Genomic DNA, 27,339 nt, shown 5'->3' on the forward strand with positions numbered 1-27,339 from the left:
CTGCTAGATAAAAACTAAGCGACTCCATTGCAGTTAGCAACAGGGAGATCCTTGTAACCTTGATGAGAAGCATTTCAGAATCCAGGTGTGGGTGCAGAAGCAGGTTACAGTAGTATGAGGAGTGAGTGAATGGGTAGTGTGAATAATAAGCGGTCAAGTGAGTGCCTCTTACCTAACCAATCAACTAACCAATCAACAAACTGGCTTGGTGGGGGATCACGTAGATGGGGTGGTCTGCAGTTTGAAGAACGTTTTCCGTCTCATTTAAGTGGCTCTCGCCATGAATGCACTGATAGAAAGGGAATGGTTGAAGATATAGACAAAAAGGGCTTTGCTGATAGAGTGAGGTCCCCGAGGAGGATGAGAGGGCTGACATTCCAGAGCTCTGTGTCTTGAGAGCTGACATCTAGGGGAAATATTCTACAGCCTTCACACAATAATGATTTGTAATGGAGCTGGCAATCTGTTTACCGTATTTTCTCATAAATATTAAGTTTCCAAAACAATATATGGAAGAACCAAAAGGTGGGTTTTAAAAACCGTTGACCCAGATCAAAGGAAATTGGTAAGTTGGAGACATGGTCAGAAATAAATGGAACAAAGCCTGGGAAAGGTTAATTATAGGGTTGTCATACTACGGTACAGGGGAGGAAAAAGACTAGCAAGGACTGGCTGGGATCTAAGAGTCATCATTAGTTTATGAATATGAGCCAGCAAATAGAAGCGTGGTTTAAAAAGCGAGCACCATTCTGGAGGACAAAAAATTTTAAATGCACATTTTATGTTCAAACACCTAAAATGATGCCATGCATGTTGCAAATATTGCTGACTTGGTTTGATTTGTTGCTACTGATCTGCCCTCGCCACATCATACTCTTAAGAATTATTTGTGCAGCAGTGGTGATGGTTTATGCTGAAATATCCATGTTCTCTTGCCTGATTCCTCAGGCCATGGTTCATTCCTGCAACATGGCTGGTTAGGGTGAAGCTCTGTAGGCAGTAGTGGTGAACGAGAGTATTTTCTCTCCTTATGTGACACTTAAGGAGCCTGCATGTTGACATATTTTTAACTTAGGCCTCATTGAATAGCTAATACTAATCAACTGATCTAACCTACCTACTATACAAATAAAACTTGTCATGTCAGAACTAAAAAATGAGGAATTAATCTTTTACCCTGTGCGTCATTTAAGTTTTTTATTAGTAAAAATGTAGCATTGACTATTAAAGAGTGCCATGAAAAATGTTAAGAGAAGACCCCAAATGAGGAGAGAACCAGAAAATAAGACCTGGGAGTAACTGGGTTAGAGAAAGGAGAAGACTGCAAGGTTGATTTTAATAAACTCTTCAAGTATTTACCAAGAAATGTGACCATCACAAAAGATACAAGAAAATGCTTAAAACCATATTGATTTTGCCCTTATATTCTTCTGTTTTCTGCAAAATTTCTACAATAACCATATGTTTCTTTTCATTTTTTTCTTAGCGTTTTATTGTGAAAAATTTCAAACTTACAGAAAAGTTGAAAAATAGTGTAATATCTGTAACCTACCTCTCAGACTCAACAACTGTTGGAATTTTCTTATATTACCTTTATCTATGTATGTTTTTGCTAAATCATTTGAAACTGTGTTATACATATTATGATTTTTACTCCTAAATACTTTCACGGTGTTTCTAAAAATAAAGGTATTCTATATATTGCAACCACATATATTATTACACCAAAGAAAATTAACAATAGTCCACTAATATTATCCAATATCCAATCCATATTCAAATAATCCCAGTTTGTACACAAAATATCTTTTATAACATTTTTTTACATGAGGATCCAATTGAGGATAACTTATCACATTTCTTTCTTCTGTCTCTTTAAATACATAATATTCCTGCCAACATCACGAGTAGATCTTACAGTCCCAAAAAATAGATGTTAAAAACAGGACGTTATCTAAAAATTAGCATGTTACTTCATTTGGTATTTGCAATCATAATTACAATAAAAACATGCACAGATTTTTTTTTAAATGGAAGAAATTTAACAAATGTAACCTGTGCTTATCTCTAAATGAGTCTATATGAATCTATATGTGATATATATATTATATATATTCCTTCTGTTTATTTATTTTTATTTTCCAAGTGTTTTTAATGATGAGCCTGCAATTAAAAATGTGTCCAAGATTGAGGTTAGAACATAGAATAATTACACAGCAGTGAGGGACTGTAAATATTTAAACACTGAAGTAGCTGTATGAGGAAGATGTTGAATTATATGTAAGGTTTTTGGAGATAAGAACGATTTCTATCTATCTGGTGGAGGGTAAGAGTGGTTTGGCCTGAGGTGAGAGGAGAGATGTCAATTCTCCTTTTTTTATGCTGTACAAGCAGGTTATAAACTAGCCTAGTGTGTGGGGCAATCTGGTAGAGTGGAAGAAGCTGGGGTTTTGGAGTTTCAGACTCAGCCCTGCTACTTACTAGCCATTTGGCCTGCACAAGTTACTGATTTTCTGATCCTGCTTTCTCAACTGTAAATAGGCATAATTATATCTCATTTGATAGTTGTTACAATTAGCAATTATGTACAGTATGTGAAATTAGCTAACATGGTAGTTAGTATTCAGATATGATGTAGGTTTAATAATGCCTTATTTAATATTTATATTAAGAACCAATAATAAGGTAGTTAGTCTTTAATAATATAGTTATATACCATTTTATAGTTTATAAATATTTAAAAATATGTGATCTCATTTAATTCTCACACTAACCCTTAGAGCTAAGTATTTTTATCCTCATTTCATCAGAGAGGAAACAAAAGCTCTGAGAAATGAATTGACTTGTCCAAAGTCACATAGCCAGAAAGAAGCAGAGCTGGGGAGCAAAACCAGATTCTGTGACTGCAAATTCAATATTTAACAAAATCCTTGTAAGAGGTGAATAAAATCATGAAATCAAGAAACAAAGAGGATTTCAAAATTGTTTCTTCCAATGCTAGGTGTACTTGGACAAAATGCACAAAGAGCACATGATGCTGGCAGCAGAAACACATTTAACCAAAGAGGGGAAAGACTTGTACTCTGAAAACGATAAGACACTAAAGAAAGAAATCGAAGATACAAATAAATGGAAGGATGTACCTTGCTTATGGATTAGAATGATTAATATTGTTAAAATGTCCTTACTACCCAAAGACATACACAGATTCAATGAAATCCCTATTAAAATATCAATGGAATTCTTTTCAAAATTTGAATAACTAATCCTAAAATTGATATGGAGCCACAAAAGACCCCAAATAACCAAGAGAATCTTGAGAAAGAACAAAGTGGGAGGTATTACACGCCTTGATAGCAAACTATGCTACAAAGCTACAATAATCAAAACAGTATGGTATCGGCATAAAAACAGATATATAGATCAATGGAAAAGAATAGGGAGCCATAAATGAATCCTTACTTATATGGTCAATTAATCCACACCAATGGAGGCAAGGATACACAATAGGGTAAAGACAAAAGTGGTGTTGGGAAAACTGGACAGATACATGCAAAAGAATTAAATTGGATTACTTTCTTATACCACATATACAAATAAACTCAAAATGGATTAAAGACTTAAATGCAAGACCTGAAACCATAAAACTCCTAGAAGAAAACATAGGCGGTAAAATTCTTTGACTTTGCTCTTAGCAATATCTTTTTGGATATGTCTCCTTGATCAAGGCCAACAAAAGCAAAAACAAAAAACTGAAAAACAAATGGGACTACATCAAACTAAAAAGCTTTTGCACAGAGAAGGAAACCATCAACAAAACAGAAAAAAGACCTACTGAATGGGAGAAGATATTTGCCAATAATACAACTGGTAGGGGGTTAATATCCAAAATATGTCAGGAATTCATACAACTTAACAACACCAACAAAATAATCCAACTTAAAAACGGGCAGAGGACCTGAATAGACATTTCTCCAAAGAGGACATACAGATGGCCACCAGACATATGAAAAGATGCTGACCATCACTAATCATCAGGGAAATGCAAACAAAATGACACTGACATATCACTTACACCTTCTAGAATGGCCATCATCAATAAATCATAAGTGCTAGTGAGGATGTGGAGAAAAGGGAACCCTTGTATACTGTTGGTGGTATTGTAAATTGATACAGCCACTATGAAAAACAGTATGGATATTCCTCGAAAAATGAAAAATAAAGCTGCCATATAGTTCAGCTGCCATACACCTCTGGGTATTTATCCAAAGAGAAAAAGAACACTAATTGAAAAGATATATGCACCCCTATGTTCAGTTCAGCATTACTAGTACTAGCCAAGATATCAAAGCTATTATATCTAGATGTACATATATACAATGAAATATTATTCAGTAATAAAAAAGAATGAAATCTTGCCCTTTGCCACAACATGGATGGACCTAGAGGGTATTATGCTAAGTGAAATAAGTCAGAGAAAGACAAAAACCATATGATTTCACTTACATGTAGAATCTAAAAAAAAAAAACACTAAATGAATAAACAGAACAAAATAGAAACAGACCCATAGATATAGAGAACAAGCTGATGGTTGCCAAAGGTGAGGACCAGTGGGAGCGGGGTGGGAAAATACAAAAAGAAAAGGACTTGAATAAAAGAGCAGAGAAAGGAGAGAATGAGAGAGAGATGAATACTCTTTTGGTAGCAGTTACATTTTATAGTTTCAATAAAATTTAATTTCTTAGTAGTTACAACTAGAAAGTTACCCCAGATACTGGAAGTGCTAATCCTGTTTTACAAGTTAGTTGCTGGTTTTAGTAACATTGGAGGGTAGTAAGCAGCAACCAAAATTAATTATATCTTAGATTAATTATATGTGTTAATTATAGTTAATGATATTGTTATACTATACTTCAAAACTTAGAGGTTATGTCTTTATTCCTAATAGGGCCTATCATGCATAACAGTTCTAGCAAATCTTTTGTTTTGATGTGAATAAATAGATAATTTCCCTTTCAAAAAGTCAATCACCCAGAAAAGTTGAAATGGCTGATACATTTATGCTTGTTTGTTTCAAACAATGGAACACAAAAATAAGTGACCTCTGACAGTAAGTAGGATATTTAGGGTAAACATGTCTTTAAACTTCACTTATTGTCTTATGTACAAACATACCTAAATATTCCTGTCTCTAAAATGACACTGTGGTTTTACTGAAGTCAGGAAAATGACAGAAATTTGTATTCTAACCGAAAACCTGCGTTAGTACTAACCAGAGGAAATTAGATGTTTGTCAATTAATCAAGAGTCCTTAAATTCCATTACAGAAATGGTACATTTTCCCCTTTGTACTAAAAGAATAATGGCTTCCCTCTTCAATAAAGCTGGATCCTCTGGCACATGCCCAAGAGATAGCCAGTGGTTTATAAGAGATAAATTGCTTTGAGGGCACTGGAACCAAGAGAGGCTGAGCAACCCTAGCGAGAAAAGAAAAAGAGGACGCTTCTGGAGTTAAAATGAGGCAGAGTGTCTCTGGAGAACTTAGTGGCTGAAGACCGGCAGAATTCTCATCATCTCAGGCTACCACAAACTGTTCAGTCTTCATTTGTACTTTAGAGGTGCTGTAGAAAGCTCAGACAACAATAATTAGAATACAAACGTATAGTACGCTTTTAGCTAGCCCATATAAAGTAAATTCTCTGTTGGTGTAGAAACTGTTCTGCTGTTCATTCCTTAAAGATTGCTCCTGTTCCCCCTCTGTCCGGATGTAGGGGGAAGTGCTCGTGATGAGCCCGAATTTTGTGTTTCTCTTATCCACAGCCTAAAAGCATTGGCATCATTCTGAGCTCTCATAACTTTTGAGGAGACCGTGGAGTATTTTGTATATGTTCCGAGCAGTGGCTGGAATTCTGCGAGAAATTGATAAGCAATAAGTGATGGTAATCAACACATCTCATTTGCCGGTGGACCAGGAACATCGCTGCCATCCTTTTTAGCAAAGAGCAAACGACTAAGCTGGGAATTCTGGCCAACCTCTCCTTTCCGGTGCAACGCCTAGTTATTTACCCTGGCTTAATGAATGCCCACCAGCCGGCAGACACACAGCTTCGTAATATTTGCACACGATTTCTTTGGGTCGGTTTTTTGTTTTCTCTCCCTTTTGCAGCTAGGGTTGCCTGAAGGAGAGAACTCAGAGGGAAACTCTGGAGACGGAGAAACGGAAGATTTCCAGTGATTTCTGGAGAGGAATCTGGGTCGGGCAGGGTGAAATCGAGTACCATTTACTTAAGATTCAAAAAAAAAAAAAAAAAATTATCGAGGGTGGTGCTTTGGCGGCGGGGCCAAGCAAGACGAAACCCGCTTTGGGGGAAGGGGAGACAAAGTGAGAAAGAGCAGGGCTAACGAACGAATTCCGCGGAGCCTCCACGTCCGGAGCAGCCACCTAGCTGCGGAACTTGATCTCGGGAGGAAAGCCCCGGCATCCCGAGCTAGCGGGGCCAGCAGGCTTCCCAGCGCGCGCGGCGGCCGCGGGGGCGGGTGCCTGTCCCTTTAAGGGGCGGTCTCCGAGCACCGCCGGCCCAGACGCCGGGACGTGCGGGGGCCGCCCCGCCCCGAAGCCGCCCGTTTCCTGCCGGGCGGCGCGACGGCACCTGAGCAACTGCGGCGGCGGCGCCTTGGATCGGGGGGCCGGGGCTGTAGTGCCGGCGCCGCCGCGTCTTCCCGTTCTCCTTTCTCGGCCGCGCACGGTAAGGGCGAGCAGGCTGCGTCGGGCACCGGCGCCGGCCTCGGGGACCGCGGGGGGAGGGCGGCGCCGGCCTCTGGGTCTCAGGGCGGGAGGGAGGGCCGCGCCGGGCGGGGGGCGCGGCCGCGGGGCCCGCACCCCGCCCGCCGTAGCCGCCTGCCGGCTAGGCCTCGGGCTCCGGCTCGCCGCCGCCGGGCTCCGGCCCGGGACTCCGCGGCGGGCGGGCCGCAAGGGTCGCTCGGCCGCGCCGGGCCGCCCGGGGCCCGACCCCAGCTCTGCCGCGGCGCCTCCGAGCGCGGCCGAGGACTCCCCGGGGGACGTCTCCCGAGGGCGAGGTTGGCGGGAGAGGGCCCTGGGGTGACCGAGGCGCCTATTTTTAGCCGGGCCTGAGGGAAGGCGGATTACCGCCTCCTCGGACGGCGGACCGAGGGAGCGCGTCTCCCCCGGCGCCCGGGGCCGGAGCTCGGCCACGCGTACGCCATGCTGGAAGCTCAGCCCTCGCCGTTCTCCCTGGATGTTTAGGGAACCCGCGTTGGCCCGCGTCCCGGAGTCCTCTCCCCAGCCGTGTGCGTGTCCCGGGGTCGTGACGGGGGGCGGTTGGGGACGAGAAAGCAGCGTGAGGGGGGACCTGGGGCACAATCTGTGGACCGCCCTGGAGACGGGGGAAGTGACCCTTTCCTCTCCCCGAGGGGTGTGTCTTCTTCACCGACCCCCCCCCCCCCCGCCGCCGCCCCCCTTCAGTTTCCAACAATGAGATTTTGGCGTTGGGCACCGCGGCGGAAAAACCAAACTGGCCGTCTAGAAAAGTCTTTTGGTAATCAGACACCTGGTGTGGGCTGGGCGGCCCCGCGCGTGGGTGGTGAGGGAGCGTGTGTGCCGCCGAGGCCCGCGGCCCCGGACGCGCGGCGCCCCGCTTAGGTTAGCCGGGGCTGCTTAGCCTTAAGCATTCCTTCTGGAAGGGAGGAGGGGTCTGGATTCCCTTGGGCCCACACCAGAAGACGACTCCTTAGCAAGCAGGATCTGAGTAAGCACTGCTGCAGGAGCTCCAGTTGAAGTTCACTGTTCAAAAGTTGTGTGTGTGTGTGTGTGTGTGTGTGTGTGTTTTCCAAAGATGCTTTGAAAAACGTAGACACCCATAGCCTGCTGCAGATAACACCTCGGGGGGAACTGAACACTGAACTGTATAAGAACTGACCTAAAGTGTGAGTTCCTGCTGAAGTCGGTTGCACTTGTTCTCCCTGCCTCACCTATAGCAGGCACGTGGCGACACTGTCCCCGGTTTGGCTGCTGCAGTTGCTGATGACGCTTGGAATGATCCTCCCAAGAATAACACTGGAGCACCATGAAGTTGATCTGTATTTTGGGTGTAGGTGCCTTACTATATAGGTTTTCATATGTAACATGTTCTCTGACAAACAAGGCTCTCCCAACCCCCTTTAGTTAAAGGATCTAGGAATAAATATATAGTTTGTAGGTTTTAAGAAAAATGTTTCTCCTTCCTGCTGTAACGTTGACTTAGAAACGTCTCGTAATTTTGCAGCATCAGCGGTCAACATTCTCTAAGGTGTGCTTAGAGAATGAGGTGTTCTACCTCCTTTACCTTTCTGAGACTCATACTGAAACTTAAAATGTAACGAAACCTAATGAAATTTTTTCTTAAACGTATTACGAAATTTAAAATTATAAAGGATATTGACTATTATTTAACCCTTTCTTGATGATGACTCAGGATCAACATTATGAAGAGCCATTAATACATGATTTTATTTACAATTTTCTCTGTTACTATATCCTCCCTTAATATCAATAGTCTCCTCTGCTTGACGTGTTTTCTTGGGGCTCTCAACCCAAGCCTCCTTCTAGTTTATAGACTTTAATCTGCTTATAGTAGGGAGAACATGTTAATAATTGGATGGTAAATAACAGTCTGGGGCTTTTCTAAAGGACTTAAGAAGTGAAGGCTTTTTTTGAGGCTTAACATCTAAAGGACTTGTGTTAGGATTGTAACTGTATGTTCTTAACTTGAATTTTACTTGAAATATACAGATGCAGTTTCAATTTCATGCTTTTTTTTATAGCAAAGGAAGTTTTAATCTAAAAGAGCCCAATACTTTGTAAAGATGTTTAAAAAACTGTAATAAAAATTAAACTGAATGGCTCCAGGAAACTTTTGGGTTTCCTAGGAATCTGACCTAATATGTAATAAGAAAATGTAGAGAGACCATACTTTATAAGAATATTGAAATATTTGATAACATTCGTATAAACTGCTTCTTCTTTGTTTTTAGTTATTCTGAAGGTAAATCCAGAGTATACTTAGAGACGAGAAGCAATAACTGGTTCTTTAGAAATGATCATTGATGATCATTCTTATGCATAGAGTTGCGTTTCACTTCATCCTTTTTCAGTTTTGTGAACATGACTGAGTATTCTGATCTTCAAAATGTAGTTTATGTGCAAATTACAGTGAAAATGTTGGTGTAGATAGGAATATAAGCTATTCTACAAACAATTAACTAGGGGGGAAAGCCCTATGTACCATAAACTAAGGAGTTTAATTAACTTGACCTTCTATATCAGCTCTACAAAAAGAACAGCAATGACAATTTATAACTGTTTGCGTGCCACGCTGTTGAATTGGTGTTTAAAGTCTTTGAGTGAGATGATACTGTAAACCATTTAGGCTTTTTTTTTTTAAATGGTATATAGCCTTTTAATTCGTTTTATTTTAAAAAGATGAAATAGGCAAAATATGCTTTTAGTACTATGAATATTTTTAGTAGAAACTCTAATAGGAAATATAGTATTCCTAGGAAGTATTTAAGAAAAAGTTCAGCTCTATTACAAAAAGTTATAATTTAGTATTTTACATATCACTTTGACTACTACAGGGTGATTTTAGAACTTTTAACCTTAACTTAAATCTGGGTTCAACAAAGTGCTTTGTACACTAAGTAGAACTTAAATTGTTTACACTCCCCTCCTTCTAGGACTTTGCTTTTTGGGTTTCTCTCCTTACTAATTGCTTTGCGCATTCCGTCTTGATTTGTTCTCTACTCTTGAAGTTGAAGTGCTTGGTCCTTAGTTCTCTTTTCTTTTTATACTTCCCTGGTGATCTCATCCAGAGTGGTGGCTTTAAATACCTATATTCTGATGGCTCTCATATTTATATCTCCATTCCAGACTTCCCTCTTGCACTCCAGACAACCTGTTCCACATTTCTACTTGCATGTTAGGTAGTCAACTCAAACTGAACTTCGACATTTCTCTTCAAACCTGCCTAAGTTACTGTCTCATTTGATGTCATCTCATTTGATGGCAACTCCAACATTCAGGCAAAAAACATGTTGGAGTCATCCGTGATTTATCATTTTCACACTTGGCATTCTTGGCTCTGTCTCATCTTGAAAAGATATCCAGAATCAAATCACTTCTTACCACCTCCACTGTGCACTAGGCTGGTCCAAGCCATTGTTATATCTCTTGCCAAGGTTTTTGCAGTTTGTCTCCTAATTGATCTCCCTGTTTCTCTCCTGGCTCCTTACAGTCTTTTTCAACATAACAACCAGATCTTATCGCTTCTGTCTTTAAAACCCTGCTGTGACTTCCAATATGCAGAGTAAAAGCTAAGTGCTTACCACCTCCAAGGCCTTCCAGAGGCTGAGAATTCTTAGTCTCCCCATCCCCCCTTGCCTCTCTTAATTTAGGTCTCCTCTGCCCCCTGCTTTTTCCCTCCAGCCCCACTGGCTGTCTTTGGGAGGCACATTGGCTGTTGGTCCTCCTTTGATCATCTTTTCCTTAAGATATTTTCATGGTCGACTTTTGCCTCTCCTTCAACTCTGCTCTTCAAATGTTTTTCAAAAGGCCTTCCTTCCTACCTTACTATTTTATTTGAAGCTGCACTCCTCTACTTATGCTCTGTACCCTGCCCTGTTTTCTCAATAGCACTTACTACTTTCTGACAAACTGTGTAATGGCCTTGTTCATTGTGTTGATTGTTCCTAATCTCTAGTCCCAAACACACACTATAATGTAACCTCTATGAGGGCAGGACTTTTGTTTGTTTTGTTGATTGATAGATCAAAGGGTTTAGGCGGTGCTTGGCATATAGCTTGTGCTCAGTAAAGACTTATGACAAATGAATCCTTATCCTGCAGTTCCTTACTGTAATGGATACCTCATTCTTGGACACATGTAGTTTTCAATTTGCTCCTTTCCTAGGAACAGTCAGAGAGTAGAAGAAAAGTGGTGGGGAGCTTTGGGGACCCCTTGGTGGAGGGAGTGATACTAGAGTGTGGTGGAGACCTTCTTACCAGCCCCAGGTGGTTAGAACCATTGGTTAGGTGATTCAAACAGTTGGTTAAAGCAAGAACTGAAAGTATCTGTACATCTTAAGTGTTTTATTTTAACTAAAACATTCACTTTTATTTTCCTATCTTGTTATTTGGATCAATTTCGTTTTTGAGTAGAGGGGGTCTCATGATTTTTTTCTCTATAAATCATACCCTAAAAGCATTGTTGATGATTTCTAGTGTTGGCTTCTTTAAAGTGGAATGAAAATGTAGGCATTGGGAAACTTTCCAAGTTCAAAGTCATTCTAGATTCTTCCAATCCTTCATCAAGGCCTCCCAAAGGATTTCACTTTTCATAGAAATAACAGTTTTTGTCTTTATAGTCTCATATTTAATGGATTTACAGAACAGAGTACACAGGTGACTGGGTTGCTAGCCAGAAGCATTAGCTTTCTGTAGACACCAGTCCATGTGTTTTTACCAAGGGGAGAAAGGTCATTTAATTCTTTGAAATGTCCTTTAAAATAGCTTCCGTATTGAATAGGTTTTATAGGGGCCATACGATCCTAGCTGCCTATTGTTGTTAGAGGAGAATGTCATTTATGCACATTTCTTTATTTTACTCCGAGTATAATCTACAATTAGTTAATCAGAACTTACATGATTTTCATGTAGTTGTCTGTCAAGATACCTGATATTATGCTACATGCTCACTGGAAAATGTGGGACAATCATTGTTTATTCTTACACATGAGTCATTTAAGTTGTCAAGGAAACAGTCTGGTCTGGTATAATAAGCTGGAAGTCATTAGTTAGGAGACCTACAGGTCTTAGACCTTATTAACTCTAAAGTTTTATGCAAGTTTCTTATTGCTCAGTTCTTTATAGAATGTGTGACGTAGTGAAAACAGCGTGGGTGCTAAGGAGTCTGAAGATCTTGGGTTTGGATTTGGCTTTGCTAGTTAGTACCACTTACTGTCTATGTGAACTTAATCTGTCTTACTTAATAGGCCTGCAGTCCATTGCTTATTCAGAGGGTGCCAAAAAAATGTATTAAAATTATGTGATAATAACCACTTTGAGCACCTCTTGTCATTGCAGAAGTCAAACATGACTTGTATTCATCTTTTGTTATCGGTATATATTGAATATTACAATTTTAATACAGTTTTTTTTCTTAAAATGTGTACACATTTTTTTGGCACCCTCTGTATTAGTAGTTGCTACATAAGTGATAGCTAACATTAGAATGCTTATTTGCTATAAGGCTCTGTACATACTTTATGTACAATATCACTTAATTCTCTCTACAACCTTATGAGATAGGTACTATTTAGTGGATACTAGGAAGGCAGGTTAAATAATTTGTTCAAAGACACAGAGCAAATACGAGGAACCTGAATTTGAACTGAGGTATTCTGACTCTAGATCTCATTCTCACCCATTGAGCTCTTTTGTAAGAATGCTTTCTGAAGAAGATAAAGCACTGTTCATGTACAGTTATCTGATGTTAGGTATTAGCTACATTAAGGTTATAAAGATTTTTCACCCTGAGTTAGAGGATTAACTCTGAAAGGTAGTGACTTAAATTTGAGGACTTGAAGTTTTCCAAGTGGAGAAAATAGTAAAAGCTATTTAACACCAAGCGCTATAAGATGCTTTATCTTTATGTAGAAAGCAAAGGATAGACTATAATCCTTTTAGTTTCCAAGAAATTTTTTCAGTTTCAGTTCTTGAGTATGTGCATTATGAGTTCCTGCCCTGTGATCTTGTAGGCATTGCTCAAAGATTGTCTCAGAAAGGCTAACTAACCCCAATCACCCTACCTTCAATGCAGATTATCTCTATTCTTTGTCCTGGCCTTCACTACGTAACACGATTATATGTGCCTGTTTATATGCTTGACATCTGTCTCACCTATAAGAATATAAGCACAATGAGGCAGGAATTTTGTCTTGTTTTAACATTGTGAACTATATTTTTGGCACGTTAGTGCTGAATTTGATGAATGAGTGAATTGCTTGATGTTTGAAAATAGGACTCGTTGAGCCTTTTGCTTGTCATATGTGCCATCCTCCAAGCATGTCTGGTTGGTTTGTATGGAATGGCATGTAAAGTGAGATTTCAAGAATAGGGGTTTGAGGTTTACTCTTGAAAATGGAATGGAAAACAATTTAACACACGAATTTCAGCAAAATTCATACCAGTTAGTCTTACTGATCAGCAATGGAAATGTTCTGAGTGAAATACGTACATAAATAATTTAATGATTGATTGTGTTTTGATTTAGTTATGTTTGAAATAAATTTGAACAAAGCCAAGCTGTACATTCAAAGTTCCCAGTGTTCTGAACGCTATGTTGCTGAACATTTAAGATGTTTCCTTCAATCTTTAATATCCACACACAGGCTGAATTTGTTTAGGTGCTTGTGACCTGTACTTGCTTTTTATTGGGAATTTGTGTTCATTTAAAATGTGCTCTGTAATTATTTTACATAGTTTTCATAATTAAGATGTCTGAGGTTGGCTCAGTTTTCATAATTAAGATGTCTGAGGTTGGCTCAACGTCATGATTTCTGTGAAGTGAATTTCTCAAGCTTGTCATATCATTTGGTACTCTCTTTCTGGATACAGTTTCAGATACTGTGGTGCATTAATCTTTGTGGTTAGTACACTGTTGCTGATGAGTGGGCATAATTTCTCAAATGGCTTCCACTTTGACCTAGGTGTTAACTGTAATTTTAAGTTTAAATTGGATCCTTTGTAAAAGTGGCTTAGTTCTTTTGCTCCTTGTGTTTTTTGGGGGGTGCGGGTGGGAGGTGGAGGGATTCTTAAAAAAACAAAAACAAAAAAACCCTGTATTTAGTTTTAACATGAAGGAAGTCTTTCTGAGCTTGAAATTTTTGGAGCACTTTTCAAGTAAAGTACATTTAAGATTAGCTTTGGAATTATATGTAAAGTATAACCCATGCAATTACCTTGTCTGATGGGAGAAGGAGAAAGAGAAATGCTTTGTAAACATAAATTAATTGTAAAATGAGAACGGCTGAATTCTTGTCTACTCTTCTAGCATTATTTACCTGGCATAAATAGGTGAGTAATTATATTCCATATATTTTTAGTTTTATGTAACCTTCGTTTAAGCAAAAAGTCCCAGCAATAACTTTCATTTAAGCAAAAAATCCCAGCAGCATTTAAAATAACATACTCCTTTTGGTATAAAGAGGTTTTAGTTACTACTCTTGGATACTATGTCTATCTGATTTGTTAAGGTAGCTTTGTGCTAAGTCAAGAAAATCCTGGGTATTTTCTGTAAAATTTCAGTAGTTTCTTATTTTAAAGTATTTGCTTTTATTTTTTTTTGGGGGGGAAATTTGTTCCAAAGTACAACTTTCTAGATGTATTCAGCACTGTCATAATTGTATTTGTGTAAATTTAAGAAGCAGGGAAATGTATGCCTGTTTGCTTATCTGTTTTTAATTTATATTTACCTCTTCCTACTTAATTATTATCTTTTTATTTTTTGTTGAATGTTAAATATTGAATGATTCAAGTGTACAAGAAAATGTAGAATGTGTCTGTACAGTTTGAAGATTAAATATAAAATGATTACCTGTGTTCCAGATACCTTTCAGTTAGCTTTACTTAAATTTTTTTCTTTTTATAATTAAGTACATATTGAGTAATATTTATAAAATATGCATAAGTTAAAGAGTAAAGATGCAATGAACAGCCCTGTACTTAGTAACCAGTTCAAGAACATTATCATAAGTTTTTATTTCTTTATCTGCTCCTTCCCCCACAAGCAACCACTGTCTGTTATAGTTTCTTTTTTAAAAGGTTTACCACATCTATTTGTATTCCTAAACTATTTTTTTGTTTTTATTTGTTTTTTAACTCTATAAATGGGATCCTTCTTTATGAGTTTATTTGCAACTTCCTCCCCCCCCTCCCCCCGCTCAACTTTATAGACCCAATAGCCCTCCATCATGTCATATATAGCTCTGATTGATTCATGTTCACTGCTGCATGGAATTTATGGTATGAATATTTTCCAGTTTACTTATTACCTGTTGATGGTATGAAATTAAATCATGGAAACCTAATCCAAAATGGAGGTAGGAAGCAATGAAGAGAGAGCTCTTCACACATGTACCACTCCTTGCAGCTTACTTTACGTACTCCAGCAAGAAGGAAGATTTTTCTCTTTGCCCAGCAACAACCCAGCCAACGAGAAGCTGCAACATCCCAGTCAATGAGAAGCCACCAAAACTGAACCCTGGCTCTCCTCCTGTAAACTATTGTTCAAAACAACTCCTCCCAATTTCCTCCTTTCTTCTATAAAAGAGGATTCCTTTCCCTTTGTTCTCTGGACTTGCCTGTGGTTTGTCATAGTTTGCTTGTCCTGAGTTGTAATTACTCTTTCTGCTATTCCTGAATAAACTCTATTTTGCTGGCTGAATCACTTATCTTTTTTTTTTAGAAGGTTGACAATAGGTATTTGGATTGTTTCTGGTTTTCTTTTGCTGTTATAAGCGATGGTGCTGTGAACACTTTGTATAGGTCTATTGATGCAATTGCATACATACATGGTTTTAGGATCTAATTTTTAAAAACTTTTGTTACCACTTACAGTAAGAAATAAATTTTACATTATGAGACTCAGTACGTTAACAGATACATAAATAACGAGTTTTCTGGGTGATGCTAGTCTATTTCATTAAAAATAAGAATCCTAATCAAAACACACTAAGTTGGTTTTTACTAACCCACTAATGAGATTTGCAGTTATAACAAATAGTTTTGGACCTTATCTCTAGCTAGGAGTGGAATTACTGAATTGTAGGAGAGGTACATTTTCAATTTTAGTAGGTATTGCCAAATTATTTTCCAATGTATTGCACCAGTGTATTCCTCTCACTAGTGTATATATGCAGTGGTTCCACATTCTTGCCTGTACTTGGTATTGGCAAATACTAAATTCAGACAGCCTATTGGATGTGAGTTGATGTCTTGTAGGTTTTGTATTTCTGCTTACTGAGAGGAGACACCTTTTTCAGATGTTTGCTGGCCGTTTTTGTTTCCTTTTATCTGGAATGGCCGTTCAATTTTCTGTTAGGTTGTTTTTAATTGATAGCAGTTCTTTATATGTTCTGAATAATTCTTTGCTGGTTATGTATCACAAATGTTTTCCTCCACTTTGTGGCTTGTCTTTTTACTTTCTTACGGTGTCTTTGTTAATAAAAATTAAAAACTTTAGTTGAATTTATTATTTTCCTTTTATGATTTGAACTTTGTGTCTTGTTTTAGAAATCTTTCCTTTCCTCAAACTTACAAAGATATTCTTGCATGTTGTCGTATAAAACTTTATATGGCCTTTCACAATTCTTTACCTAGAATTGAGTTTTGTTTCTTCCCTTTTATGCTAAAATGTGTGAATTTAGTAGCTGCTTTGAAATAATGTATGCACTTGCATACATACATGTTTCTAGGATAGAGTTTTTAAATACTCTTTGAATTATTAGTTTTATGCATTGTCTGCACGTTGCCTTTAGAGTCATGAGAAAATAATTAGGTAAGAATGCTAAAGTATAGATAGAGTTATTCAGTAAACTTTGAAGTCTCTACACTCTTCCAACTCCCATAGGCTATCATAAAAGGTTTGTAAAGTTTCAGAGTGATGCCAGTGTTTGCATGTGGTTTTCTTAAGTTATGGACATGTGTTGTGAAACAGTCTGGTTAATTATTTCCTTAAGATAGTTACCTCTGGTATTTTTTTCATCAAAGTGCACTTGTGTGGATGACCTATTACTGTATGTCCAGCTAGTACTCAGAGTATACATTTAATCTGAGGAATAGATCTTCAATTTTGGAAAATTTCCAGCTCTTTAAATATTGCTTTTGTTATTTTCACATTTGTTCTCTTGATAGAACTGTGTTGGAGTCTTTTAGTTTATCCTCTATATAAATATCTTAATTACTGTTTCCCCCTTTTCCCTCTGTTTTTCTAGGTAACTTCAGTATTGTGTAGCAATTTACCAACTTTTCTTCTGTGTTCAGTCTAGAGTTTAATTCTATTAAGTTTATATGCCAATATCTGCAATTTTAATTTCTTAGGTTTGGAATTGCTTTTTCATATATACCTGTTTCATTTCTCTCTGTTTTTGTTTTATAACCTTTTTGCTACTTATAAAAAGACCCCGACCCCCTTATCTCTCTGACGTATTGAACGTATTCAAATTTTAAGAACTTTGTCGGACTGTTTAATAAAGCTAATAACATCTAGTGTGAATTCATGTTTTCATTGATTTTTTCCCCCTCATCATTAAATTTCTTTGTTTTATATTATTGGCTTTTAGTCTCATTTTGAGGGGAGGTTTTTTTTTTTTGGCTCCTTCTTCTGATCATCTCTTTCCTGCCTCCCAAATTATTTCTTTTTCAGCTGTTCCTACCGGGTCCGCTGTGCCTCGAATCACAAACTAGGTCTGTTCTGGAAGTTAAAAATATCAAGGTAAAGAGAAGTGTTTATAGAAATATGCAATCATGTACGAGTGAGAAAGAGGGAGCTGAGGATATATATTTACATATAAACGAATATGTATATTTTTACATATAAACGAGTGTGTGTATATGTGTATATATGGATGTATATGTGTGTGTGTGTGTGTGTGTGTGTGTATGTGTGTGTGTGTATATATATATATATATATATATATATATATATATATATATATATAGTTTTATTGTGAAAAGGTATTTAAAGACCACAATATGGTACCATGGTACTTTTTGCTACTGGGTTGGTTATTGTTTCTAGGTCTTTTTAGGCAACAGGGCCAGAATGCATATATTTTTAATAAGCTAAATTACTGCAGGAGTACATACAGATGTTTCTACTCCAATTTAGTACTGTGGGGTTTTTACTTATTTTCACTGACCTTTAAACTACATCTGCTTTAAAAAATGCCAAAAATCTGAGTTTCCAATTTTAACATAATCACTCATTTCAATTAGCTCATAATACATACGTTATGTAGTACTGGAATAGCAATGTACACATTGCCACCATAATTATGATTATAATAGTGGAAGATTTACTTTGCTTTCTTTTGCCATTCTTCCTCCACTCTTTTCCAGTGGGGATGCACAGTCAAGTTACCATGTGTTAAAGTCACTTGGCGTAGTTTCACTCTGGTGGTCACCAAATGAATACACGGAAGGTTCTTTTGTTTCATTTCACTTTTGATTTTTTGGGATTTTGAAAGATTTTAAAGGCAAATTCAAAGCATGTCCTTTAACCATTTTCCTCTTCGGTTAATCTTTTTCTCACATTTATAAGTGATGTTCATGTTAAGGCAACCACCTTTGTCATTTCTTAAAATCATGTATTATTTGTCATAAAATATTTCCTAGTCATAGTTCCCAATCTTTTTGTTTATGGCTCTGGGTTTTACATGAGACATAGAAAAGCCTTTTATAAGGCAAGATTATTTTAAAATGCAAAGAAATACACATGTGTTCTTTCATGGTTTAACTTTTTATCTTTTAAAACTTTGATCCATATGTAATTGAGGTAGGAGCTTAATTCCCACCCATCCAAATGGCTATCATTTGTGCCAGTACTACTTCTTAAATAATCTGTGTTTTTTTTAACTGATTGATTCGAAATGGCCTGTTGACTAAATTTTTCATAGGTATTTGGGATTATTTCTATTGTGTTTCTTTGGCTGTCCTTGGGCAAGTTTTTAAAATTTCTTGTTTCATAAGTGAAGCTTTTTCGTTAGTTCCCTTAGGGTCTTTTTGGATAGTATTTGACATTCTTGTCTCGTCATTTCCAGTTTATGTTTAGTTTGTGAAATGATGTTTTTAAGTATTACGGCTTTTCTGGGAATAGGCAAGAATAAATATAACATTTTATCATTTTAGTACTTTCATTGTTAGTGACCTAAGGGGATGTACCTAAGAGTTATTTTATCAGCCTGTTGTTTTCAACTTTTAATACCCTAGCCAAACTTTCCTAAGGGATAACAGGTTTTGAAGTAGGTTTTCTGTTTGCTGGTATATTTAACTGACACCAGACATCAGTAATTAGGACTACCTTGTTGTAATGGAATTGGACGTACTTGGTGAGGTTAGGGCAGATACAGGGCCACAGGGAGTAGTTACAGGAAGATAAGATTTTATATCAAAACCAGGAAGACTCTTCTCACATATTTCTAAAAAGATACAAAAGGTGCTAATGGGAGGTGAGAGGTGAACATCCCTGGTTTCAGGTATAGGCTCCCTAACTGTTTAACTATGTCCAATCTTTGGGTGGCTAGTTGGATTAGAGGCCCTTTTCAATACAGAAATCATGTGAAAAAGAAAAGATTGTACAGGTCAAGATTGTAAATTTTAGGGGGAGAAAGTCTGTATACAGCATACCATGTTTCCCCAAAAATAAGACCTAGTCAGACAATCAGCTCTAATGGGTCTTTTGGAGCAAAAATTAATATAAGACCCGACTAGGTCTTATTTTCAGAGAAACAATAGCTGTTTTACAATTACTACGTTATTGGTGTGAATTTCATGTTCTAATGTTAATTTCTGAGTAATTTAAATGATTTGTTCTTTGGAAACTATGCATTGATTTGAAATACCGAGTAGCAAAATGTGTTAAGTTTTTTAGTATTACAACTTTCAGCTTGTCAAATTATAAGTTTGATCTTTTTACAGAATAAATTTTTAACCATGTTATCTCCTGTGGAGGTATTTTTTAATGAGTAATGTCTTTTCCTGAGAAAATGAGTTAGTTTGGGCTTGATGGGAAAGCAAAAGTCTGAAAGATACTGGTGTAACTTTTAGCAGCTGCCTTTTCAATTTCTTGGAGAACCTGTTCAAATTGACTTATCTATTTTATTTAAAGGATAACAAGTAAATTTGGTTAAAAAAATAAAGTTTCATGTGCTGTGACTTGATATTTAATGGAGAAATTAAGTTTCGTTAGTCATCTCTGGCATTAGTTGGGTTTATTTCAGATTGGGGTAGCAGTACTTTAGAATGGCTATTGCTAAAATATCTTAAGGGTGTGGTAATAAGATGTAAGTCATAGGAATAACTATTCTAATTTAAAACTGGAATTGCACCACAACTTTGAGATTTTGATGTAGTCTCTGAAAAGTTAGTGTTAGAAAAGCTGTTGTAAGTGCAGTTCCCGTGTCAGGCAACTCAGTGTTTGATTTGCTAAATTATCTTGTCCTTTGGTTACTTTGAATCTTTTCCCTCTTAATTTAAACGATAATTTTATAATTGTATTGTGGACCCTGGGAGCATTATACTTTTGGTGTAATGACTGACTAGAGAATGTAAATTTAGATGAATTTTTATATTTTGGTGGCTGTTTCAGGAAATGATTAATATTTTGTCTGTTTTTTGTATTGATATTTTTTCTTACTGATTTATAGAATCAAGTTTTTAAAATTCTTATTGCAGACGTAATACACTTGTAAACTTTTAAACATAAGTGTATAAAATAATGCGAGTCTACTTATTTTGTGTTTTCTTCAAGTACTTTGTTTTCTTATGTTTAAAACTTTAATCTGTCTGCATGTCTTTCTTTGATCTGAATGATTCAGCCTTTGTGTACTGATTTGAAGTAACTTACAGTTAACTAAAATTTAAAAATCGTATTTGGATTTATTTTAGATTTTGAGTTCCATTGTCTGTTCTTTTTATCACACTGCAGTATATTGCTGCTTCCCAATAATTGTTAGACTGTCTCCTATCATAAAATGTTGTGACTGTGTATAGAGAAAATACTATGCTTTAGGCGTTTAGGAGAAGGAGAACTAGCTGTAGGCAGGGTTCTTGAGCTGGAAGAATGGGACTACACTGAGGCTCAGGTTAGGCATTTTTTCCCCGCCTCTCTAGTTTAAAGATACTATGTACTTGGCACCTCAGCTAGATTAAAAATTCATTTAAAGTCAGTGAATCTATGAGGTGTGATTGAAAAATACAGTGAATGTTTAAAAAAAACATTTATTACAGTAAAAGACACATTGCCATTAATCCCTCTCAAAATACTCCCCCTCAAAATACTTCCCCTCGCTTCGAACACACTTATCCCATCGTTCTTGCCACTTTCTGAAGCAGTTCTGGAAGTCCTCTTTCGTGAATGTCTTTAGTTGTGCTGTTGTGGCTGCCTCGATATTCTAAATTGATTCAAAATGTTTTCCTTTCATGGTTGGGAAGGAGCCAGAAGTTTTGACTTTGGGAAGAGCCAGAAGTTTCACGATGTCAGATCCCATGAATAAGGTGGATGAGGACACACCGTAATGTTTTTATTTGACAGAAATTGCCATATACCAGAAGCAATGTGTGACATGGAGCGTGTCATGATGGAGGACGAAGTAGAGACACTCAGGAAAGAGGACTTCCAGAACTGCTTCAGAAAGTGGCAAGAACGATGGGATAAGTGTGTTTGAAGTGAGGGGGAGTATTTTGAGGGAGATTATAATGGCAATGTAATAAATTTTTATTTAAACTAATTTTTTACTGTAAAATTTTTTAAAAAATAAATTTTTAAAAAATCTTTTACTGTAATAAATTTTTTTTTAAACATTCACTGTGTTTTTCGATCACATCTTGTATTTGTGCAACACTGCTAAGCATCCTGCATTTTCCATCCAAATGTTAAAATTTACGTGGAGTCTCAAAATGAACAAAATTTATAAAGAATAAAAAAATTAATGTAGTAATTATAATGTGTTTTATGTGACCTCCAAACACCACCTTTTTCACCCTTAACTCAGAACTAATACTTTGTCTCCCATTTTGTTAAGAAAATAATAGCATTAGGAAGAGCATTTTCACAGACTTCTACACCATGTCTAACTCCTTGCGGGCCTCTGCCTTTTTCCTTTTTTATGTTTCTATAGATGTCTGCTTTTGTCTAAGACCAGTCTCTACTTGTACACCAAATTCTAGTTCCTCTTCCATTTGAAAACATTGCCCCTCACTCTCCTGCATTACCAGTATTTCCCTTTCTACTGGATCATATTTGTCAGCATATTAACATGATGTCTTTTCCCGCATCTTTAGAACCAAATTCAACCTTCTGTTTCCCTCCAGCTTCCATTTAATTTCTCTCATCCCTTCACAGGAGATCTCCAAAGAGTTGTCCGTACCTGCTGGAGTTCTCACTTTTGAATTCATTTCAATCAGGGTGTGATCGCCACCACTCTACTGCTGTGGTCACAGTCACCAGTAATGTCTGCATTGCTGAATCCAACGGTCAGTGCCTACTTTTTGTTGTGCTTTATTTACCAACATTTGACAAATTGATCAATCTCTACTTGATACACTTTTCATTTAGCAACATGTTCCTAATTTTCATTCTCCCTCTCTTTCTTAGTGTGCTCTTCCCTCGTTTCTCAGTTCTTTATCTTTCTGTTGTTGAATTGTCCAGTGGCTCAGTCTTGAGACCTCTATGTATACCCATTCCGTTAGTGGTTGTATCCAAGCAATGGCTTTAAATATGATTCATGTGCTGAATACACCTGAATTTATATCTCCAGCCTACATGACTTACATGTCCAAACATTCTTGTTTAGCTTCTACGACATCTCCACTTGTCTGAAACCTAACTCCTGGTGTTCAACCCCAACCATGTCTTGTCCACATTTCCCCAACTATGTCTTGTCCACATTTCCCCAACCATGTCTTGTCCCCATTTCCCCAACTATGTCTTGTCCACATTTCCCCAACCATGTCTTGTCCACATTTCAATAAAGGGCAATTTTATTGTTTTTGGCTTAGTCTAAAATCTTTGGAGTTGCCTTTGTCTTTGCTTGTTCTCTCACATCCCATGTTGTAGTCTTCAGCAAATCATCTTGTCTTCACCTTCATAACATATCCAGAATTTGACTACTTACTATTTCCCTTCCTACCAACTTGCTCTAATCATCTCTTACCTAGATTATTTCAATTTTCTTAGCAGTTTTTCCTGCTTTTACCTTCTCCCTACAACCTTTTCTACTCATAACGCCTACTGGTTTCCCATATTATTCAGAGGACAAGCCATAGTCCTTCTGTTTGCCTGTAAGGAACTGATTTATTCACTGCCCCTTTGTCCCCTTCAGATGATCTCTTCAACCTCATCTTCTGCTTATTTTCTTGTTCATTATACTTGAAGCAAATTGTACTTATTCTTCTTGCTCAAATATGCCATGTACGTTCCTGTCTTATATACTGTATATTAATTGCTGGCCTGACTTCCTTTTAGTAGAACGTTAGCCCTATTAGGGCAGAGGATTTGGCCTTTTTTACTGCTGTTTCTTCAGAACACCCTAGAAAACAGTGCTAAATCATTGTTAGTAAATGAGTAACAGACTATTGTGGAAGACAGTTGAAAAAATATATTTTCATAGGTATGATTTGAGCTAGTTTTGAAGGATAAGTGAAGAACAGACACAAAGGACAAGGCAAAGTTTTTAAGATTTGATAGTAGGGAGGAGGCAGAATTGGACTTTTTAGAAAGTGGCTCCTTTTGGTCCTTGATTTAGAACCTGTAGTTCCCTTTTACTGCTGATTTCGTCGACTCAGCTGACTGCTGATCTCTGGTTGCTTGTATTTTATATTCTTCAGAATCATATCTGAAACTGAGACATGAACCTGTCCCTATATTCTTGATCTTGACAACTGGTTTCATCATTTAAGGACTCTTCCAAGTTACAAATGTAGGCGTTGTCTCAGACTCCTCCCTCACTCTCACTGTACTCCAAAATAGTTGCCTGTCCTGTTGGTTGTTCCACCCAGGCCTCTTTCTGCATTGAATTAATTCACTCTCATCAGATGTGGCCTATCAAAATAGTCACTTTAATTGGTCAGCTTGCATTTATGTTAACCTATCAATTGGCTTTTAAATTTTGGTTATATTTTTTTTTATTTGTAGAAGTCCTAATTGATTCATATCTACCAGTCACTTTTGATAGTTTCTGTTCTTTGCTCATTTTCCCAAGTCCCTCTTATTTCTGTGTGTGTGTTGTAATCTGTATCTATTACTTTCAGTATCTTAAATCTTTAGGGATCTAATTCCGTAGTTTGTTTCTGTTGCCTCTGGCGCATGGTGACTTATCATATTGTGCCATTTTGGGTTGTAGGCTCTTACCTGGGTGATAGTCTTTGGCAATCTTGAGGAGCCAGGCTTGAGGGAGCATTCCATCAAAGAGGATGTACAGTTGCTTTTGCCCGCGTGCACGATAGGCACCACCAACATGGGAGCACTTCAGTTTTTTGACTTAGCATTTCCAAGATCATGCAAGTAGTTTGGACATTAAAGTTATGTCAGAAGAGATTTTTGGAGCCAAGGCAGAATCTGCACCAAAGTTAATTTCATTTTAGTGCTTCATTGTATTGCTATTCATCAATCTTAAAATTCCTTTTTACTCAGGATATAGCCTAGTTGAACAGGCTATGTATGTAACCTATCGATGGTAATGTTAAAACAAACAAAAAAATCCCCAAAGTACAACAGGTTTCTGCTCCCTAAAAGCATTCCTGGCTGACCAGTAGCATTTAGGCATAGTAAAATATATCTAATCAAATAAAAACCTGGATAGTTCATGAATTATCAGGGAAATGAAAATTCTGTATCAAGTTTCTTTTAGTATTTTGTTAGCACACGATTCCTTTTCCCCTTCAACTTAAAACCAGGGCTGTGCTAATACCATTTTTAAAATTGGTTATAGAAATGCAAAATGTTAACAAATGCCGTTTTAATCACAAATGTCAATAGTGTGCCTAATAAACATCTTTTTTTTCAGGTTCCATTTATGGCTGTTCTCATACTTGGGCCATTATTGGTATAACTTGAATAAAGTATATCTACATTTTTAAATGACATATAAATTAGTTGAAAGACAAAGTTAAATTTAATAAGCTTAACTTTGTTATGCTATCAATATAAGATTCCTAGGTCTGTCTGTCTTGGCATTTAACACATAGCTGTGACTAACTTTACCTACTTTGTCTTGGAAAATAGTCCTATTAAAATGGTTCTGGTGAAATTTTATTGGATAAACTCAGATTTATCCAACTTTAAAGCAGATGTTTTCTAAGATCTAAAATAATTAGAATAACGATTCTTCTGTTTAGGTGGAATTTGGTTCTTTTACTACCCTTCAGATTAGGGATATCATGTCTATATTCAAGACAAATCTGGTAGTCAGATCACACCTTTTATTTTCTCTAGTTATTGGGTTAATCTAAAAGTAGGGCTGATACTCTGTTAATGAGGCAAATTCCTTTTTAACATTTGGGAAGGATGATGGTGATGGCCATCTTTGTTACTGTGTAAAGTTTGCAGAAAGGGACACCTTGGAAAAAATGGAGAAAAACATCTAATTTGTAATTTATTTTAATGCCAAATGACACATCCTAAAATTTTGATTTTGACTTTATTTCCATATTCTTCATGTATCCCACCAATTATTAGGCTGTTAGTCACTGGAATAAAGGTGCTAGCAATTTGTGAATGGGCTTAAATCTCTAAATGAAGTCATGAACTACTTCTTTTTTTTAAAAAAATGAAAGTACTTTATTTTCTTGTGCTGAACAAAAGAAACAAACAAATGGGGGTAAAGTAGGTAATGAAGATTTAGGAAAGAAACACAGAGAACTACTTTTTTATATTTTTGGTCATTAAGAGTGTGGTACTTTTAGTGACTATCCAGTGTGTTGGTAATAGCTAATGACTCTTTATTTCCACATAATAGTAGTATTTATCAATATTGGACAATAAAAGAAAAACAAAATACTATTAAAGTATAAATAGTGGATATTTGGGGGAAAAATAGTGGATAGCTTAAGTTTTTTTTCTCCCGTTGGGATCTTTTCACATGATTTAAAAATAAAAGGATGTGTTATACTTTTTCTAGTTACCACATTTTTTTTTCAGAGTATATTTGAACTGTAGTTTGCAAAGTAATCAAGTATGATTTAAAAAAAAAGGCTAACCTGCTTAGATTTGTAGGTCAGGTTAGATCTGAAATACCATTTGAAAGAGCAGAGGGTTTGTGTGTTTAATTTTTATAAGACTGACTCAGTTTTTTTTTTCTTTCCCATTTAGGTTTTATAGGATAACATTAATAAAAGCACGATGGAGTTTTATGAGTCAACATATTTTATTGTCCTCATTCCTTCAGTAGTTATTACAGTAATTTTCCTCTTCTTCTGGCTTTTCATGAAAGAAACATTATATGATGAAGTTCTTGCAAAACAGAAAAGAGAACAAAAGCTTATTCCTACCAAAACAGATAAAAAGAAGGCAGAAAAGAAAAAGAATAAAAAGAAAGAAATCCAGAATGGGAACCTCCATGAATCTGATTCTGAGAGTGTACCCCGAGACTTTAAATTATCTGATGCCTTGGCTGTAGAAGATGAGCATGTTGTAACTGTTCCATTGAATGTGGTTGAAACTTCAAGTAGTGTTAGAGAAAGAAAGAAGAAGGAAAAGAAACACAAGCCTGTATTAGAAGAGCAGGTCACCAAAGAAAGTGATGTATCAAAGATTCCAGGCAAAAAAGTAGAACCTGTCCCAGTTACTCAGCAGCCCACCCCACCCTCGGAAGCAAGTGTCTCAAAGAAGAAACCAGGGCAGAAGAAGTCTAAAAATGGAAGCGGTATTGTAATCTATTTAACTTCATCGGATGATTGTATTTGTTTTAATAACCTTAGGGCTTGAAATTCAGGTATTTTGTTAGGTATGCATGTAAAGTGTTAAATGCTGAGTCTGAAACCAAGATCATTATCCTTTTCACTGTGTGTTTACTATTATTAACATTAATTGCTGATAGAAATAATTAGTATTGATCATAAAACAGCATTTAAAACTAAACTTCATATTATAAATATGACTAAACGTCATATTACAAAAGACGTTTAATGGAAATACATAAAATGTGTTTCGCTAACACCACTAAGGACATGTAAGTACCAACAGTTAGAAACTTTTACATTCATTTCAATCAATACTTTCTAATCGTGTGATTGGAATGAAAGATGAAGAGATAAATTAGATTTTCTTTTACCCTGGATAATTCATTTTGCAAACATTTAGCATAGATCTGTTATATGCTAGGCATTATACTAGGTACGGGGACCACAGAGATGAATTGTGCATTTTCAAGGTGTTCACATGCCAGCTGTAGCCACAAACATAATTATTATAATGCATGTAAAAAGTTTTGTATCATGATCTAGATATGTCTAAACCAGTGTAGGAGTTCTAAAGCGGGCCTCTTAGATCACATAATGCCTGAAATTAA

At 36.9% G+C, this 27,339-nt stretch overlaps 1 protein-coding gene across 16 annotated transcripts in view; it reads left to right on the forward strand.

Moving 5' to 3' along the window:
- Positions 1-6,581: 6,581 nt before the first annotated feature.
- KTN1 (kinectin 1) overlaps positions 6,582-27,339 on the forward strand; it is an 89,092-nt gene continuing 68,334 nt past the window's right edge. For 6 of the 16 annotated variants that reach the window (XM_081049871.1, XM_081049884.1, XM_081049883.1 and 3 more), the window contains exons 1-3: positions 6,589-6,747; positions 22,176-22,306; positions 26,142-26,694. In XM_081049871.1, coding sequence (XP_080905997.1) covers positions 26,172-26,694 — 523 coding nt within the window. In that variant the 5' untranslated portion in view covers positions 6,589-6,747; positions 22,176-22,306; positions 26,142-26,171. Of the gene's footprint in view, positions 6,748-7,542; positions 7,558-17,477; positions 17,547-22,175; positions 22,307-26,141; positions 26,695-27,339 lie in introns of those variants that run through there. The other 10 variants (XM_081049879.1, XM_081049885.1, XM_081049872.1 and 7 more) reach the window with 4 other exon arrangements.

This window comes from Rhinolophus hipposideros (genome assembly GCF_964194185.1).
Source record: "Rhinolophus hipposideros genome assembly, chromosome: 5".
In the NCBI taxonomy this organism is placed as follows: domain Eukaryota; kingdom Metazoa; phylum Chordata; class Mammalia; order Chiroptera; family Rhinolophidae; genus Rhinolophus; species Rhinolophus hipposideros.